At 35.1% G+C, this 20,268-nt stretch overlaps 1 protein-coding gene across 2 annotated transcripts in view; it reads right to left on the bottom strand.

The window, feature by feature from the left end:
• The window catches only part of Pkc98E (Protein kinase C), a 152,882-nt gene that overhangs the window by 24,331 nt on the left and 108,283 nt on the right, over positions 1 to 20,268 (bottom strand). For both annotated transcript variants that reach the window (XM_067790653.1, XM_067790663.1), the window contains exons 12-13: positions 2,066 to 2,318; positions 13 to 152 (exon numbers count right to left, since the gene is read on the bottom strand). In XM_067790653.1, coding sequence (XP_067646754.1) covers positions 13 to 152; positions 2,066 to 2,318 — 393 coding nt within the window. The remainder of the gene's footprint in view (positions 1 to 12; positions 153 to 2,065; positions 2,319 to 20,268) is intronic.

Raw genomic sequence — 20,268 nt, forward strand, 5'->3', positions numbered from 1 at the left:
TGAATGACTTACCATTTTTGGTCGAAAAGGTGGTTTAATATTGCGCTTTTCCAGCTCATCCCAATCTAATTTACCAAAGAATGGGTGTCTTCGTATCTCGTTCTCGTCACCGGAGCATCCCAAACGTGTTTCGGGATTTTTTGTTAGGAACCCTGTGTACATAGTTGACATATATATTTCATTTGTAAATATAATGCATATACAACATTAGACTGGGTCAAATAAATTTTGGAAAAATCGCCCCAAAAAATTTATTTTCTTCTAAACACAGCCGAAATTTTATTATAACTTGACGAGCCGGACCCGTGCGCATCTTGCGCAACCAATATAAAAGCCTCTTATCAAATATCTACAGAAATCAGCTGTTCTATCAATCAATTAAAACTTACAGCTGGCGCATGGTAGCAACTGCCGGTAATGCAGTGCAAATATTCACAATAATGCCATAGTTCAAATAGATTTCTTTGTGTGCTCACAATCGTTTATTTTTAACAAATTATTTTAATAAAATATATATAACCAAAAACACTACGACCAAAATTGCCCAAAGCTCGCTAATAGCCCGAATCTCCATCTTTACAACCAAAACTTTATTTTTAGATTTGGATTACAAATAAGAGCGAAAAAGGGACCCGTACATAAAAACAGCAATTAGAAATATATAATTTGTTTATACCATTTCGAGCTTTGAAGTCACGCAGTTTAAAATCCTTCACATTAGAAGGCATTATAGAGCTTCATACGGCAGCAAGTTCCATGTACCGGATCGAGTCCGAATATTTTTTCCCGACCAAGGGTTGTCATTTCAGTGTAACGCATTTTAACATTTAATTTGTTTCATCCTTCACATAAATTGTCATCCTCGGAGCAGCACCTTCCAGCTGGACTGCTCCATATCCCCCTGCTCCGGGAAGGTATTGAACCTAACTCCGGTCCCAGGCTGTGATTCTGCTGCATATGTCGGAAAACTATCAAACTCACACGGTCATACTCTTTCCAGTGTGTCACGTGGAGGTTTGTAGCTCAAACGGGTGAAGGGTTCTTGACCAAAACTACGCACGTGTTATGTACATGGACCTATATTGTTGCTGGAGGAGCTGGAGAGAAAATAGGGAATGGAAAAGGCGAAGGGGGAGAAAGAGACTCAGAGAAACAAGTGAATAAAGGGATAGGAGAAAAAGGGTAGATAGGGAAGGGAGAATAAGAGGTAAACACTTCTTAAAAGTTATGCAGATAAACCAAAGTTAGGGCAGCACAATATCTGACGGGTCTGCTAGAACTTTTTGAGAAAAAAGGCTAACAACAATTTCGGCAGCATTATCAAACCAACAACAAACGCGTGATCGAAACACATTTTTTTTAAATTACAAATGATATGGGGGATTTGAAAATTGATATATGTGAACTAACACCACCAATATTTGGCGGTCGTTAAACCCATCACTTATAAACATTTTAGAAACAGTTTGACAACTGCATAGTTATCATTTGAGTGATAATGTTTTACACTCACTGATCGTAAAACGTTATACGGGCCCGGGTTTATTCCTATGTAAATTATGTACATATGTATTGTGACGAATGTTAGCAGCACTAAGCTGATACTAAGCAGCCACTCGTATGTACGTAAACAAATCAATCATCATTTACACACATACATACAAGGCCATGGAGAGATACTCATAAACACATGTAATCATCAGCCGATCACATATACACATGCACATGGCTACAAACTACAAATATACATGTATATGGCTGGTAAACAAGCATCAAGTTCGCGAAATTACTAGACCTCAGGAGAAATGGGTGAACGAAGAAACCGAGATTATAAAAGCAGCGCAAGCTGAGGCATGACTAATCAGTTTTGATTTAAGCACGCTATTGGTTGTAAGTGTAAGTGTTATTGTGAAGTACCCTCAAAGTACCCTAATAAAGACCATTTTGCATCATTGAATATTGGTGTTATTTATTCAACAATTTAGCGGTTAGAACGTTAGCAGAAGGTTGCAGATAAGCGGAATTTCCCTAAATTCGTTACAATATGTATGCATGTATAGATTACCTTTCAATATGGATACAGCTTCTCTAGACAACCAAACCGGATATAATACATCGTCATGCATAATCGAATCGAATAGTTCATCCTCGTTGTCAGCCTCAAATGGTGGTTGACCGGCCATCATTTCATACATAAGCACACCTAACGCCCACCAATCGACGGAGGCACCATATTCTTGCTCTTTTAATATCTCGGGCGCAATATAATCTGGAGTACCACAAAATGTTGTAGTTAAAACACCATTTATAATACCCTCCTATAATAAAAGAAATAAACTCCATAATATTAAAAGTAATTAGTGAGAGTAAATGCTAAAAGACTTTATAAAACCAAAATAGCAGCAATGCAAATAAGTAAAAAGTACATAAATGCCACAATAAAAAATTCTGAGCTTTTCGAAAGATTTTTGGTAGAAGGGTTGGTCCAAAGAGACATACGGAACAGTCTTATTATCCAAATCTATACATAAATAGACAAGTTGAAATATTTGCTTTATAGCGCGAGAATCAGAAAATATAAGCAAATGTGTAATTTTCATTGCTAATTTTTATAGGTTTTAATAATTTTGTATACTCCTTATTAACAAAAAATGGAATAATATAAATCACTCCATCGGCGCTGAAATCTTCTAAACATGCTCACCCACATATACATTAAATAATTGTTATCGAGAACCTAGCAAACATGCTGTTTCAGTAGAGTGCGACCAGAGTGAGGTTTCTTTCTCAAGAAAGGAATTCACTAAGCCAGAAATAATAGCGATTAATAATCATTATAAAGAGGTTCCCGATAAATATTTGTGGTTGAGATATATAAGAACTCAAGTTGATAATTAGCAAAAAAAATTAATTTTTTTATATGACAAAAAATGCTGTTTCTCAAGTTGAGAGAGAGATAGTTCTTAACTGCAGTATTTTCATGTTAATAAAATAAAACAAATGAATTTCAAAAATGTATAACGCTTCATTAATTGCTCTCTAGCACTTGTGTATTTCTACACAATAAAACATTTTTTATTTCCAACTTCACTCCAACTGGATCCAATGTGGGATATCAGCTGGAAAAATGTGGTGGACATAAATTTGGGACCTATATTAAGGTTAATACTATGTACAAACACATCAAATTGGCAATTTATACCATTTGGGCAATTTATTACGCAATTTATCATATAATAAATTGTAATAATAAATTAATACTAGGTTCAAACACACACCAAATTGGCAATTTATACTATTTGGGCAATTTATTACGCAATTTGTCATATAATAAATTGTAATAATAAATTGCCAATTTAAAAAAAATTGCGTAATAAATTGTTTCAAACTGCAAATGCAACATTGTAAAGTGTGTTTATTGAGTATATTTTAACGTCAGTTACGCATGGCTGAACTATGTGGTTGGCTCATCTCATCAGCTGATTTTATGTCTTTCATTTCACTGGAGTAGGGATTGTCAAAAGTAAATGGCAAACTCAAAATAAAACCAAAACATTGAACACATTTTCTTACAACACACAAAAATTTCAAAGTTTTATGTTTTCATTCCATTTCATTCGCCTAATAATGTGCGTGTTCATTTTGACAGTCTGAACAAAGGTATGTTCTTGCTGTACAGATGAGCCAACCAGCTATCAAATTACTATTGTGTAAGCTAAATCGAGTTGTATGAACAGCACTCAATTCAAATCGAAATTTCCTCAATTTATTTTTCTGTTTGAACATAGTATAACTTAAAAAAAATTGCATAATTGTTTCAACCTGCAAAAGCAACCTTGTAAAGTGTGTTTATTGAGTAGATTTAAACGTCAGTTACGCATGGCTCAACTATATGTTTGGCTCATCTCATCAGCTGATTTTATTTTTTTCATTTCACTGGAGTAGGGATTGTCAAAAGACGAAGGCAAACTCAAAATGAAACACCCCTGCAAAAATCGAGTGACCAAAAACGCACACAGCCACACGAATTTTTGACAGGGGTGACGATTTGGAATGAAAATTCTCCAAATGAAATAGCATGCTGACAAGTTTTGCTTTCCCACAATGTATGGTGCTCTCGCGCACCTATTATTTTCATAGGGATAGCAAAATGCGTAATTTTTGCGTGGCAGCACAGCTTTGTAATGTCATCAATAAAATATATATATATATATGTGCATGTTGCTACAAAAGCGCGATTGATTTAATAAAACATTTATAATAAGTAAAAACAATGCAAAAATGAAATGTGAAATATACAGAAATGCAATTTAAGTTTATCGTTGCCAATTTATGTATATAGATATGTATGTGGATTAAGGTTTTGAAAGATGTGTAAATTGTAATTTAAAGTGCTATAGAAATTTGCTAAATTTGCAAACTTTAACAACAAATAACTTTTAAATTATAAGTTTGCGCACTTTAAAATATATATATTTGTGATCGGGAGAACTCCTTCTTTCATTTGATACCAAGTTTTACCCCGAACTCGGGGAGTGCTATTCTAAAATTTTCCCAGTCTTTAATATACAATTATTTTTGCTGTTTATTTCGACAAAAATTTTTAATTTGATTTTTGTGCTCATCGAAAGAATTCACAATTATATAGCACCATGCCGCGATTATGATAAAAGGTGGTGTGTGGAGAAACACTGAGGTAAGCATTTGACGCGACTGGTTACTCTTAGCCGTGTATTAACTAAATTGATAACTTTCAGGATGAAATCCTCAAAGCAGCTGTAATGAAATATGGCAAAAACCAGTGGTCACGTATTGCATCACTGCTGCACCGCAAATCTGCCAAGCAATGTAAGGCACGCTGGTACGAATGGCTTGATCTTAGCATAAAGAAGACAGAATGGTCACGGGAGGAGGATGAAAAGCGTTTGCATTTGGCCAAATTAATGCCAACACAATGGCGTACAATTGCGCCGATTATTGGACGCACGGAAGCTCAATGTTTAGAACATTATGAATATTTACTGTAATTTATGCAGAGAAGTGCAAATAACATCATTTTTATATACATATTTATGTATATATTTATTCATATGGCTGCTCCAAGTAAAATTCACGTTATATGGCGGTTATATATATGATAAAACCGCAGTAAAATTGATTGTCAAATGACTCGAAAATGTAGAGTGAAATGACGGAGAATATGACCGCCATTTGACGAGCATTGTGACGTGTGTGAGCAGCACAGTACTATGCTCACATCCTATAGGTGGGAGCGGAATGCACGATCACATTAATAGGAATGAAACGGAAAATTTGGTCACAAAACCTAATCCGCAAATGTGACTATGAATATAACTGCTGGGAAAAGTCAGAATGACCGTAAAATGACGTGGAGCGTTTTTGCAGGGACCCTGCCAACCAAAACTGCGTCAAAAACTGGATAATGACTGAGTAAAAAAGTGGTTAAAAAAATGGATAATTTTGTATAGGCGGTGTGCGGATTTTATCCATTTTCCCCTTGAGCGAGCCGTGTCCGTGTGATCGCGCATCCTTCTCGCACTTATACCAAAGTGCCATAAGGAAAAATGCATAGTTGCTCCTCTCTAACTGAAAATTTCCCATAACACAGGGTTGTATTTTTGTAGGGATGCCATATCGGAAAAATTTTATATCTAAAAAATGCTCAAAATTTTTACCAAAATAGCCAAAAAATACCTAAAAAAACTCCAAACTTTTTTTTAAATTTTTAATGAAAACGTATATTTAATAATATACAAATTCATTTACAATTGTTCTAAAGGCCGTTTTATCATAAAATGTTAAGAATACATCTGTTAAAAGGACTTTTTACATTAAATTTGTCTTCATCGCACATAAATTTTAAGATAAAACGGTCTTAAAGTTATTAAATAACATAAATATAAATTATTTGTAATCACAACTTTTTTTAAGTATTTACTAAACTATAATTTTTTATATAAATTTAAAAATAAATACAAATAACATTGAAATAAAGTAATTTTCGGATTTTTGACATTAAAATGACATTTGTTTATTTATCAAAGTAATTAATTCGATAATTGATAAAGTATCAAAGCTGATTAGGTCGAGCTTTCAAAAGGACAATTCCATTAAAAACCAATCAATCGGTAAGCTACATTTTTCAAATCAATTAAAACTAAGGATTATTGTGATAAGTATCTTTTTAATTCTATTATTTAATAAAGGAACTATTACTAATACCTCTTTGATCACTCGATTTAATAAACTTTGGTATTTATCAGAGAGCCAGTCAGTTATTTTTAACAAATGAATGAAAAATACTTGTATAACTTTGCAAACAAATTTCTTACTACAGAGGTGTTTTTGTAAAATATACAAAATTTTGGAATACAACTTTTTGATTCTATTGACAGTATTATCAAAAGTACAATAATTTAATGATATTTCTTTTGGTATATGCTTAAACTTGAAACTCATTTGCAAGGAGTAAAAAACATACACTTTTCTTACAACTTTACAAAATTTTACCAAGTTTTCCCTAGCTATATACAAGTTATAACAGCAGTATTCAGCGGTTGACCCATTTACTCACGTTGCTGAGCATGTGACCGCGCTATGTTGCGTGTTGAAGTTTCGCTGACGCAGCACACGCGCACAACAAGCGGAAGTTAATTGGGACAACGATTGGTGTAGTTGCAGAAATTGTGATGGAACAGCATAATCTAGTTTTAGTTAAGTAAACTATTTTTTATACAATAATTGTTTAGCATAGCATAATTACTTTAACACAAGAACTTAGCTGCTAGGTAAATTACTTTGTTCGAGTTAGTTCAATTTGGATAGTGCAAAAGCACAGAATAAATTTTATAACGTTGACGAAATTCTCGTGTTTATTTTAATTCGGTGAACGGACAGTTCACCGCAACTTTAATTTTTTATCGCCTCGCTTGTTGAGAGGCTTAACTGGCGCCCGAGCAGTTCTCGGTGCAGAGTGATAAAAAAAGGACCAATTAATAAAAGTCTTTAAATCGAACATAAAAAAGTAAAAGTGGAAGTAAAGTGAAACTAAATTTGATTAAAAAAAAGTGACAATTAGCAAAGAGTAAAGTCTTTAAATCGAACAATAAAAAAGTAAAAGTGAAAGTAAAGTGAAACTAAATTTGATTAAAAAAAGTGACAATTAGCAAAGAGTATTCAAATCATACACAAAGGGGAAGTAAATTGAAACGGAATAATTAGTAAATCGAGCACGCAGGAAAAACAGCGAGTATTCAAATCAAACACAAAGGGGAAGTAAATTGAAACGAAATAATTAGTAAATCGAGCACGCAGGAAAAACAGCGAAATCATAAAAAACAAGTACCAGAGTGTCAAGAACCAAAACACCAACAGCGGCCGAATGAAATTGTGCTATTTGTGAGTAGATAGCGCAACTGTTAACATCCTTTTTTCTTTTCTGTATATTCCTAGAAACATGAACACTGAGGAAATGAAGAAATCCCTTTTGGAAATGAATGGCGCAGTAAACGCCATTCTCTCGCAACTAAACCGCTTCGAGGAACGCCTAAAAAGTGTCGAAACAAAGAGCAATGTAGAGTCCATTCAGGGACTCAGCCAAAATTTGGTAAGGCTAGAAGAACAAATAGAGGATGTGCGCAGACAATCTGCAGACACCGACCCACAACCAGTAGAGGAACCACTCGTAAGCCCTCGGACTGAGGGCGAACTGAACGAAATTTCAAAACTTCCAGATTCTGTCAAGGAACTCCAAATATTTGACGGATCACGAGAACACTATTCCTCTTGGATCCACAGCGCAGAACAAATCGTTAGGGATTATCAGGTTGTTCGGCACAAGCCGATCTATAGGGCCATATTAAGGCATATTAGGTATAAGATTAGGGGGGCAGCAGACGCTGCACTGGTATCCCACAATATCCTGGATGCTGATTGGAAAAGTATTAAGGAAATCCTTTCCCTACACTATGCCGATGCTAGAGACATTGAAACGCTCGATCAGCAACTAACCCACATGACTCAGGGACGCCAAGAAGTCTCCGAATTTTACGCTCAAATTAACAAGCAATTATCCCTAATGATAAATACTATCAATACGGAAAAATACGAGCATAAGGAAACAGTTAAGGCTTTGGCGGAGATGCACCGAAGAAGGGCACTCGACGTCTTTATAAGAGGTCTAAATGGGGACTTGCCGACGCTGCTCCTCATACAGAAACCAAAATCCTTACCAGAGGCATACTCATCATGCCTCGCATTTATGAACGTGGATAGCAGAAACGCCATTTATAGAGCCCCACAAACATTCAACAGAAATAACAGAATGTTCACTGATGTATATCAGTCGCGCCATTTGCAGCAAGGCAACAGGGATTACCCACCTCAGTACCAATCTAGATATAGGTACACAGCCCCAACAAACAAAAGTCTTATAAATAGAGTCCCAAGCCAGTTAGGACCAAACCCATACCACCCAGGGTCAGGACAATCTCGCGTTAGTAATCAATATTCGCAGAGCTGGCGCAACAATAACAGCCCCTCAGGCGTCACAAGAACGGATGCTGACCAATCTTCCCAAAGCCGGCAACCCAATAGCTCCAATTTCCGAAGAAACGATAGTCTAAAAAGGGGACCTAGTTCTTCAGGGTTTTCAGCAAACAAACAACAAAAATTGTTCCATTTGGTGCCAATAGATGAAGAGGAGGGCGTAGAAGGCACTATAGAAAGCAATAAGGAACAACCCACGGGGGTTCAGGTAAATTTTACGGTAGGGGCCTCGTGTCCGGCGTACCGTATTTAGAATACGCTACGCAAGGTCAGGGAACACCCAAGTATTAGAGTATGCCACTCCACATCAGGGAACTCTAGAATTCTTGGTATACATGGGGGATAACAAGAATTACACTAGCGAACGAGCTGCACAAAATTCCACAGCGGTGGAAAAACCATTCACAATCATTTCGGCGGGGGGAATATTAAAATACATAGAAAAGTTCGTGGACATTTTTTAACGTTTGTGGGAAAGGACATCCCCACTACATTCTTTAACCTTTCGGGGCTAAAGTCCTTTGATGGAATCCTTGGAGACGATACGCTGACAGAAGTCAGAGCAGTTCTTGAGGGGGAATTGAACATATTGATATTAAAACCAGACACAGTAAAATCTCTTAAGCGCAAAACGGCACATGTTAATAGTATCTACACGAACCTCCCTATCGATCCTAACATTTCAGAGCCTGCAAAAGAGTAAATCCGTAGAATCCTTAGCAAGCACGAAGAGATGTTTGGCCAAGTTGATAGGAACATAAGAGGGCTCACCGCAATGCCACTGAAAATAGCAGATTTTAGAGCGGTATTATTTCCCGGGAATGCGTGCTCAAATTAGGAAATATGTACTGGCTTGTGAAACATGCAAGTTTAGTAAGTACGATAGACACCCTAATAAACCAGAGTTACAGGCTACATCAACCCCATCACAACCTTGCGAGATCCTTCACATAGATATTTTTGAAACAACAAATTTTTAAGTTTTATTGACAAATTTTCAAAATTCGCAAAGCTTTTTCAAGTTAGGAACAAAGGAACTCTGCACCTTAAACACAAAATTGTGAAGCTTCTCCACTATTTTACAACTCCAAAAATTTTAGTCAGTGATAATGAACGGGGATTGATTAACCCAATAATACAGAACGTATTAGAATCATTGGGAATTCAGCCTTACCGCACTTCATCTCAGAGAAGTGAGGTAAATGGCCAAATTGAGAGATTCCACTCCACGTTACTAGAAATTTATAGATTCCTGAAGGCGGAAAACTCTGATCTCGGGACTAAAGGACTCGTTAATATAGCAGTAGATCGCTATAATAATTCAGTTCACTCTGTAACGAACAGGAAACCTTGGGATATATTTTTTAATCGCTCAGAAGCTTCTAACTATCAGGAACTCCTTGACAAGAGCAGGAAAATTAATAGATACATAAAAAAAATTATTAAAATAGAAACAGATGGCTAAGGTTGAGAGACATAATAGGAGAAGGACCATGTAGAAGCGTTATAACAAAAATGATGTTATATACGTCAAGGATAAGCAAATAAAGGGGAAACAAAAACAAATTTATAAAAAGGAAATAGTTGCCAAGGAGAACGAAGTTTCTGTAACCACACTTAGTGGGATAAAAATTATAAAGCACATATAAAAAATGTAAAAAGAAGGGGACAAAATACCCCCACATAATAAAACAAACAAACATACAAAAATCATGAAAAGAAATTATAAAATATCTGGCACCAAGAGGGAGTTTATCTAACAAGAGCGGGCTTGTAAGTGGGACAAATCGTGCCTTAGTAGGCTCGTAGTGCCATCGAATTTGACAAATGGCTACACTACTTCCAAACGGGATTCTGGCGATCTCCCCATAGCTGGTTCGAGAAATGTTAACACCTCTGGTCCAGGAGAAAAGAGAAAAATTTAAGCTTATGCGCCTAATCCGCTAAGCCAATATATGAAATTATAATACTCTGCATCTAATCCGCAGAAGAGAAAAAAAAACAGAAGACAAAAGAAAAAAGAAAAAAACATATTTCCGAATTTCGTTATTACTTGCTACAACCAAAAAAAGAAAAGAAAAACCAAAGAAATGTATTTCTGAATTTTGTTATTACTTGCTACAACAAAAAAGAACAAAAAAAAAAAAAAAAAAAAAAAAAAAACAAAAAATCACCAAAGAAATGAATTATTTATTACTTGCTACAAAAAAATATACAAACTTCTACAAACTATTACATACTACTATGTAGCGCAAAAATAAAACCAACAAAAAACAAATATACAAGAAACCCAAATGATACGTACAAGCAACAAAAAAAAAAAAAAACAAAAAAAAAAAACAAAAAAATTAGAATGAAAAAACCTCTTTTCTAACAATTTTTTCACTCCCACTAACCTCCTAACCTCACATAACATAAATAACTTCCAACAACCACTAACCCACTAACACCAATAATGTTAGGTATGGTCTTTCCAATTGCAGACTCCCACTGTTGGCGTCGGCCGTCAGCGGCCTCCACATTTTCCACTATAAGGCACCAATCGTTAGTATCCAGAGCGGAAATGGGTGGATCATCAGCGGATCCTTCAAACTTATACATGCTATCGACCTCCACCAGTATGCTACTATCATATCGAAGATGGAAAAACTGGCTTACCAACTACTAAAACGAACCGACGACCAGCTCCTGGCACAAGTCTATATCAACCAAACTCTGCAGCGCCTCGAAGAGGTGACGGGGAACATGAAAAGAATCAGACCCTCCCGATCTATTGACTGGATAGGCTCTGCGTGGAAATGGCTAGCAGGATCACCCGATGCCACTGATTGGGACAGTATCCTCCACAGCCAGGGTGAAATCATAGAAAACAATAATCACCAATACAAAGTAAACAAGGATCTATTCACGGCAACCGTAGAAATTTCCAAAAAAATTAATGAAATCGTAAGCCGCACCAATTCGGTAATGAAGGAAGCTGAGGCAGAACAATTCGAGCAGAGTGCCCTTCATAATATCGTGCTTGTCCGCGAAGAGGTCAATGAAGTAGTACGGGCATGTCAACTAGCTAAACGTGGAATTATTAACACTAACCTACTCGACATGGACGAAGTTAATCAGATCCTGTCAGAAATAGAAACACTACCTTACCAAAATATAATTGAGGCAATTGAATACGGAAAACCATCAATATATACAAATGGGACTATGCTCCTATACGTTCTATCAATACCCAAAGTAACAGAGAAGAAGTATAACCTTCTAATTACCCGCGCTGGTATCTACGAGGGCAAACAACTGGACCTTCCATTCGATAAGATGCTCGTCAACCAGGAAGAAACATATGGACTCAAGGAAAATTGCTCGACAATCAGTTCATCTACGGTATGCGAATCAGAGTCCTTGAGCAAATTGGAAGAGACTACCTGCCTACCTCGGTTGCTGAAAGGAGGTGACGCTAGCTGCCAATTCATCAGGCGCAATGGAACCATAATCGAATTGATAAACGATAATACAATTTTTATCTCAAACTACGAAGGTGTAGTGGAAAGTAGTAACGATACCAGCAATATAAATGGCACCTACGTTATCCAGCTAAGTAACGAAACGATAAAAATTGGCAACCAAGTGTTCTCCAGCAACGAAGCAATCACAGCTCAAGTCTTGCCAGCCGTACTAGCAAACGTCAAAAACCACACTACAAAGATCAATCTGGAGTATGTTCATGATATCACGATGGAAAACGTTAGATATCTAGGGTATGTAAATGGGAAAACTAACTTCTTATTGGTCACGGAAGCTGCCTCAATATTCGCAATAGCCCTCATCGTCACCATGCTATGGAAATGGTATACTAAGAAGCTAAATATTCCACCAGTTCAAATTCCGATGAAATGGGCCACAAACACGAAGATCTTCAAGGGCCAATCTGCCCATGAAATCTGTAACCTGGACGAAAGCGCACCAGTGAAGCCAGTCAGAATCAACATTACAAATAGCCAGATCGACTCCATAAAAAATATATCCACTTCACATATTTCATGCTTCGATCTGCGGGACGCAGATCTTTAAAGGGGGAAGAGTTATAACAGCAGTATTCAGCGGTTGACCCATTTACTCACGTTGCTGAGCATGTGACCGCGCTATGTTGCGTGTTGAAGTTTCGCTGACGCAGCACACGCGCACAACAAGCGGAAGTTAATTGGGACAACGATTGGTGTAGTTGCAGAAATTGTGATGGAACAGCATAATCTAGTTTTAGTTAAGTAAACTATTTTTTATACAATAATTGTTTAGCATAGCATAATTACTTTAACACAAGAACTTAGCTGCTAGGTAAATTACTTTGTTCGAGTTAGTTCAATTTGGATAGTGCAAAAGCACAGAATAAATTTTATAACGTTGACGAAATTCTCGTGTTTATTTTAATTCGGTGAACGGACAGTTCACCGCAACTTTAATTTTTTATCGCCTCGCTTGTTGAGAGGCTTAACTTACATGTATCTCTTATTTACAGATATAGATTTAAACGATAGTAGTACCGAAAGAAAAGTAATCAAATTACCTTTCTTTTGATATATACTAGCATTTAATACTCGTTCACAATGAGTGAAAAATATTCACTTTTGTTACAACTTTATAAAATTTCTCAACATTTTTACTAGTTACATATATGTGCATCTAAATTTGAAAACATTTTCAGAAATCGTTTATCAATTTTAACGATAGTAGTACTGAAAGAAAATTAATCAAATTACTTTTCTTTTGATATATACTATCATTTATTACTCGTTCACAATGAGTGAAAAATATTCACTTTTGTTACAACTTTATAAAATTTCTCAACATTTTTACTAGTTACATATATGTGCATCTAAATTTGAAAACATTTTCAGAAATCGTTTATCAATTTTAACGATAGTAGTACTGAAAGAAAATTAATCAAATTACTTTTCTTTTGATATATACTATCATTTATTACTCGTTCACAATGAGTGAAAAATATTCACTTTTGTTACAACTTTATAAAATTTCTCAACATTTTTACTAGTTACATATATGTACATCTAAATTTGAAAACATTTTCAGAAATCGTTTATCAATTTTAACGATAGTAGTACTGAAAGAAAATTAATCAAATTACTTTTCTTTTGATATATACTATCATTTATTACTCGTTCACAATGAGTGAAAAATATTCACTTTTGTTACAACTTTATAAAATTTCTCAACATTTTTACTAGTTACATATATGTGCATCTAAATTTGAAAACATTTTCAGAAATCGTTTATCAATTTTAACGATAGTAGTACTGAAAGAAAATTAATCAAATTACCTTTCTTTTGATATATACTAGCATTTATTACTCGTTTACAATGAGTGAAAAATATTCACTTTCGTTATAACTTTATACAATTTCCTAACATTATTTCTAGCTATATAAATTTAACTAATATGAAAAAAAAATATTTTCTCCGTTCCCAGCAGATCCATATCAGCGTGAGTGGTTGTCATGCTGTTCCTTAGAGTGGTTGTCATGCTGTTCCTTATGCTCCCAAAGATATATTTGCTACTGGAAAAATAAAAAAAATAAAAGACCAAATTAGTTATTGATTCAACACAACTTCAGAGGCGGGCTTTATTTACCTTTTCCAAAGTCCTGCGTGAATATTTGCATTGCTGAAATAAAATTAAAAGCCAAAATTAATTATTGATTCAACACAATTTTTAAAAACTTGATCTTCCCCTCTTTTAGAGCTCGGGTTAAACAATAGCCTTTTGAATTTTGCCAGTCAATTGCTGAGAAAAAATAAAAAGAAAATTCTAAGTTTGTAATAAAATTCAACATAATTTTCTAAGAAGACTTCATCTTCCCATTTTGAAAAGCAAAAAAAATTAAACAATTAATTTAGAAAATTTTAGTTCCAAAGTAGAATATACATATACATAATTTTACAAATAAATTAGAACTTTTTAAAATAACTATTATGTATATTTTTTTTGTTAATTCCTATAATATTTTTTTTATTTAAAATATATTAATACTGATTGTATACAAAGAAATAAATAATAAAAACAATGCAGGTTATTATGTACAAAATGGAAAAGGAAACGGAAAGACTTAAATAGTAAAACGAAATGGTGAAATATATCTACAAACTAATATTCGCAACGGCAATCTTAACTATATATAACCTATGCAAATTTATAAAATAAATTATGTAATAACGGAATTAAAATAAATCTAGGGCCTACAGGTATAGAATAATACTTAAGGACTATATTTTCTTTGTTTATAATATGTATGTCCTCATCTATAAGTTGAGCAACTAAAATACCTAATCCAGATGAGGACACAAGGGACTCTATAAAACCGTTTCCAACTTTTGTTAAAACTCGAACTACGAAACTATTTTCGTTTTGTTGGTTAACAATCTTTATAGAACCAAATGTTCTACTTAAGAAGAAACTGTCCTTATCCTTCTTAAAATTTATAATAAAATTATCATTTTTAAAAATTTTACTACAATCCGTAAAATTTCTTCTTTCTTCTATTCTCAAAAACAATTGCTGCAGTATCTTAGATGGATTGTGAATAAGTTTTTTAATGTATTGCATATAATTCCCAAATTTATATGCTGAAAAAAGAATCTAACGGGCCAAATTGTTTTACGCAATCGCTTAAATGCAAAAGGCCGTGGACATTGAAACTAATTAAATTCGCGCCAAAATAATTACTAAATAATTTAAAACTCTTTTAACATTTCATTCGCAACATTAGATTCTACTTTACAAGACTTCTCACAGGAAAGAAAGTGATAATAAAGGTTATCCGGTATGCAGTCTTTCAAAACGAAAATGCCAGAATACAATAAAAACTGCCGGTATTCTGTTGATTTCCAGTTCCTTAATTCGTCTAGATCACGGCTTCGTCTAGAAAACTCAGAGGGAACGTAATTATTCAGAAACATCAATTTTTCGTTCATTCTCGTTACTTCCCTCTTTTAATAACACAAGTTTACAAATTCAGGTCAACTTCTGGATCTGAGCAGATAAGAACGATTCTTTACTATATTTGATATGCTGAATTCGAATCTGCATTCAGTTTTTTAAGATTGATGCTAGTTTCCGAGTTCTCGCATGATAACACCTTTGTGCTGTTATGGTAGCTTTTAAATAGTGGCACTGCTTGATAAGTCATTTCAACTGTAACTGTAAAATAATATAAGTGATTAGAGCAAATAAAAATGCAGAGACTGTGTTGCAAAGTTGATTCAAAGTGTTTTTGTTACGTTTGCGGTTGTTATATGATTAAAACAAGTAGCAAAATAATAACAAATGCGCTCAAAGATGCGTATCTGCACTACTTTGGTTTCAGAGTAGCAGACACTCATAAGTCATGGATACCGAAATTTATTTCAACACGTAATTGGTATCTTAACAGGGATGCAAAATGAATTCACCAAATTTTGTTGTTTTATATGCTTGTGGGATAGCCAATAGCAACTGAGCATCATTATGTGAGAAAAGAATGGCAGTCGTACTCAATATGAGCCTGGACAGCAAAACGTCTCCGCTGAACCACTTGTAAATCCACAAGACATTTTCCTGCCACCTCTTCACATTAAACTAGGCCTTATAAAAACTTCTTCAAAGCATTAAACCGTGAAGGAGCGGCTTTTCAGTACTTAGTCAAGTTGTTTCCTAAATTGTCATATGCAAAAATCAAAGAAGGAATATTTGTCGGACCTGATATTAGAAAATTAATGGCTGATAAAAAATTTACAAAATGTTTAACACCCGATGAAACAGCCGCATGGGCATCTTTTCAAAATATCGTTCACCACTTTCTTGGTAATCAAAAATCCCCTTATTTTAAGGAAATTATTGGCGATATGTTGGAAAATTATGGAAAGATTCGAGCTAGAATGTCTCTAATGATGCATTTTCTGCTTTCCCATCTCGATTTTTCTCCCGAAAACTTGGGGGATACGAGCGACGAGCAAGGAGAGCGGCTACACTCAGATCTAGCCAACATTGAAAGACGATACCAAGGATTTTGGGATGAAAGCATGATGAGCGACTACTGTTGGACTCTAAAACACGAAACAGGTACTAAACAATACAAAAGGCAAAGTTCCACCAATCTTCGTTTCTGATTTGTTACTTTTAAGTTAATAAAATTAATATTATTTGACAAAAATCTTTAAAAATGAATTTATTGACTATATTAAAAACCAGAATCAATCTTAAAAATCGGAATGAAGAATCGGATTCAGCGTCATAAATTGTCTTAAAAACAACTTTTAGTTGCCTAGATCCAAAACCGCGTATACTTGTGTAAGCAATTGGAGTAGTTTTTTTGTTACTCCTAATTCCACTAAATGCATGGGTTCTAAGGGAAATTGAGAAACCATGCCAATATTTACTGATTCTAGCAAAACCTCTCTCTGCTTATGGAATGACAAATCTAGCCTATTTTTAAATGAATCATCTGTTCTTAGCTCGCCCACTTCTTGGGATAGGCACACCCGATCTAAATGTTGCCCCATTTGCAAATATTTCGGGCAGCTATTTTTTGCTGTATGACCCTTTACCCGAGTTATAAATGTCCGAGCTGGTGAATCGCAAGTAAATAGCCTAACACTAAATTCCTTTAACAATTATGTAGATCCCACTTTCACCCCATTCTGAGCTATCTCGCAAAAATCTTTTAAAAAATCATTTACATCTGGGGGCTTACTCATCCCTGAATAACAAGCTATCATAAATGGTTCCGAATTGGGTAAATCTACAACGTGACCCAAAATTGGCCATAATACCCTGTTAGAACTTTTGAAAACTTTAAGCCCATCTATTCCCACATCTATTGAAATTCACTCTAAACTTTGGAGAAAATCAAATTCTTTAAAGTAAAAGTTATATTCAATCCCAAAATACAAAAACTCACCCTCTGAAAAAGGCCTAATACTTACTAGTTCCCTGCTTGTACCCAGAACTGTTCTGGCGTCCACTGGAAATCCATTAAGTCCTGCTCCTTCCAAAGAGTGCAAAAGATCAGAAAGACTACTCTGTGATGTTTTATTTATAAATGCCCAACCTTTCAACGCTGAACGTACCCTTCCCGTCATGTCCGTGGGTCCTACCTCGTCTACACTCTCATCTAGTTCATTATCTTCAAATAAATAACTCTCATATTCACTATCGCTGTCATAACAGGAAGGAAGTTCCTCACCAGCGCACGGTGCATCATCGGCAGATGAAATATGAAACACTACCCCTGTACTTGTTGATGGTACATCATCACTATCTAAAGAAACCACCCCCACACTCGTTGATGGTACTTCATCTCTATCTAAAGAAATTGCCCCCCTGCTAGTTGATGGTATATTATCTATATCTTGCCCATATGATTCATTTAATTTCCTAAATTTTTCTTTCAATTCCTCAAAATATGCCTTTTCTTTGCTCATTAAATTTGAGAACGTTCTCTTGTTCATCGTTAGAATATAAATAATAATAATAATAAAAACAATAATAATAATATTGATGATGATGGTGTTGATGATGATGATAATTTAAAAAAAATTTGTAGGTATTATCCTGTTTTGTTGTGCTGTTCTGCAGTGTGTTCTCCAAAAGAACTGGAAATAAAAATTTAAAAAAAAAAACGTTAAAAACTAATATATCAACATACATAAATATTTTTATACCGAACGGATACCGAAAACTATACAGAAATGATTCCGTAAAAGTCCTGAAATGACCCTGACATAGTCCAGGAAAAGTCCCAAAATAACCCCGACGGGATCCGAAAACCATCCAGAAATGATGTCGGAAGGGACCCAAAATGACCCCGAAAGTCCCGTAATGATCCCGGGAACCATTAAGAATTTATCTATCAAAAGTACGGAAATTATCCCGAAAATACCCCGACGGGATGCCGGACGGATCCCGAAACCCATCCAGAAATGATGCCGGAAGGGTCCCAAATGATCGCGAAATAGTCCCAAAATTATCCCGGAAGTCCCGAAATGACCCGGCGGGATCCCGAAAACCACCCAGAAATGATCCCGGAAGGGTCTCGATATAACCCTAACGGGATTACAAATAAGGTGAAGGTAATTATAAAACCATGTTAATAAGGCAGCAGGCGCGTTGGAGCGAATGAAGAGTTACATAGAAACATACAGGTAAAGCTAATAAAAGCGTGCTAATAAAAACAATTGAAGGAGGGCGGATGGCGGGAGGAGACGGAGAGCACCACCGATCGTTTTCCAAAATTGTTTAGATCTCGATCTGTATGAGCCAGATACCAAAAACTATTGATTTAGAAAATTTATATTGAGTTATAACAATTTATAAATTTTACACCATAAGGTGAGGGAAGGGGGGGGGGGGGATACGGAGGGTGTAACTGTTCACTTTGTAAGCCCTCGACTTGTTTGACCTATTGAGTTTGTAATATTGGTGGTCAGTAAAGGTAAAGTCATAACGTGTAAAAATTATTAAAAAGTAATTATTCGAAGGGGTCATCATCATGAAATCTTCATGAACTTTGTCAGGGGCCTTGCACTGAACCCGTTTTGACATACACTATTATCCATATATGTACAGGCGCATGCATATATATATTTTATGGTGACAACATAAAATCTTCCTGAACTTTGTCAGGGGCCTAGCACTGAACCCGTTTTGACATACACTATTATCCATATATGTACAGGCGCATGCATATATATATTTTATTGTGACAACATAAAATCCTTCTGAACTTTGTCAGGGGCCTTGCACTGAACTGGTTTTGATGTACACTGTTATGGATATATGTACAGGCGCATGCATATATATATTTTATGATAACATAATGAAATCTTCATGAACTTTGTCAGGGGCCTTACACTGAACCCGTTTTGACATACACTATGATGCATATATGTACAGGTGCATGCATATATATATTTTATGATACCATCATGAAATCTTCATGAACTTGGTCAGGGGCCTAGCACTAAACTGGTTTTGATGTACACTATTATGGATATATGTACAGGCGCATGTACATATATATTTTATGATAACATCATGAAATCTTCCTGAAATTTGTCAGGGACTTAGCACTTCACTTGTTTTGGTATTCATCATAATATATAGATGCATCAGCGCAGTTGCATCTCTATATTATGTTGGACACCATAATATATAAATTTAGGATAATAATACACATTTTTTTGGAGTACTTACAGTATGGCGGCGATGAAAACGGCAGTTCTTACAAATATGGTCGTACCGTTCCACTATTGTTTTATGAAAAGCAAGAGTGCTTCACCGTTTGTTCACTTTTTTGATATTTTTCACAATTAAAACTCAAATAATTAATAATTTCAAGCAAAATTGCAAAAATTTCGCTTGAATTTTTGAAAATTTCCAACGACAATGGCACGTCAAATAATTTTTGTTTATTTCCCATTTTTGGGTTTTTTCTAAACAAGACTCTCACGTCGTTTCATTCGCACTCATTATATTTATGGGACATTTTTTCCACCCTGAAAAATATCCCAAAAACTTGAATTTTTTGACACCGAAATTTTCGATGTGTTGAATTTCAGGGGAAAGTGGTTAAAAGTGGGTAGTCATGGTTGAACACATTTTCTTACAACACACAAAAATTTCAAAGTTTTATGTTTTCATTCCATTCC

This window comes from Eurosta solidaginis, chromosome 1, assembly GCF_040869045.1.
Source record: "Eurosta solidaginis isolate ZX-2024a chromosome 1, ASM4086904v1, whole genome shotgun sequence".
Lineage (NCBI taxonomy): Eukaryota > Metazoa > Arthropoda > Insecta > Diptera > Tephritidae > Eurosta > Eurosta solidaginis.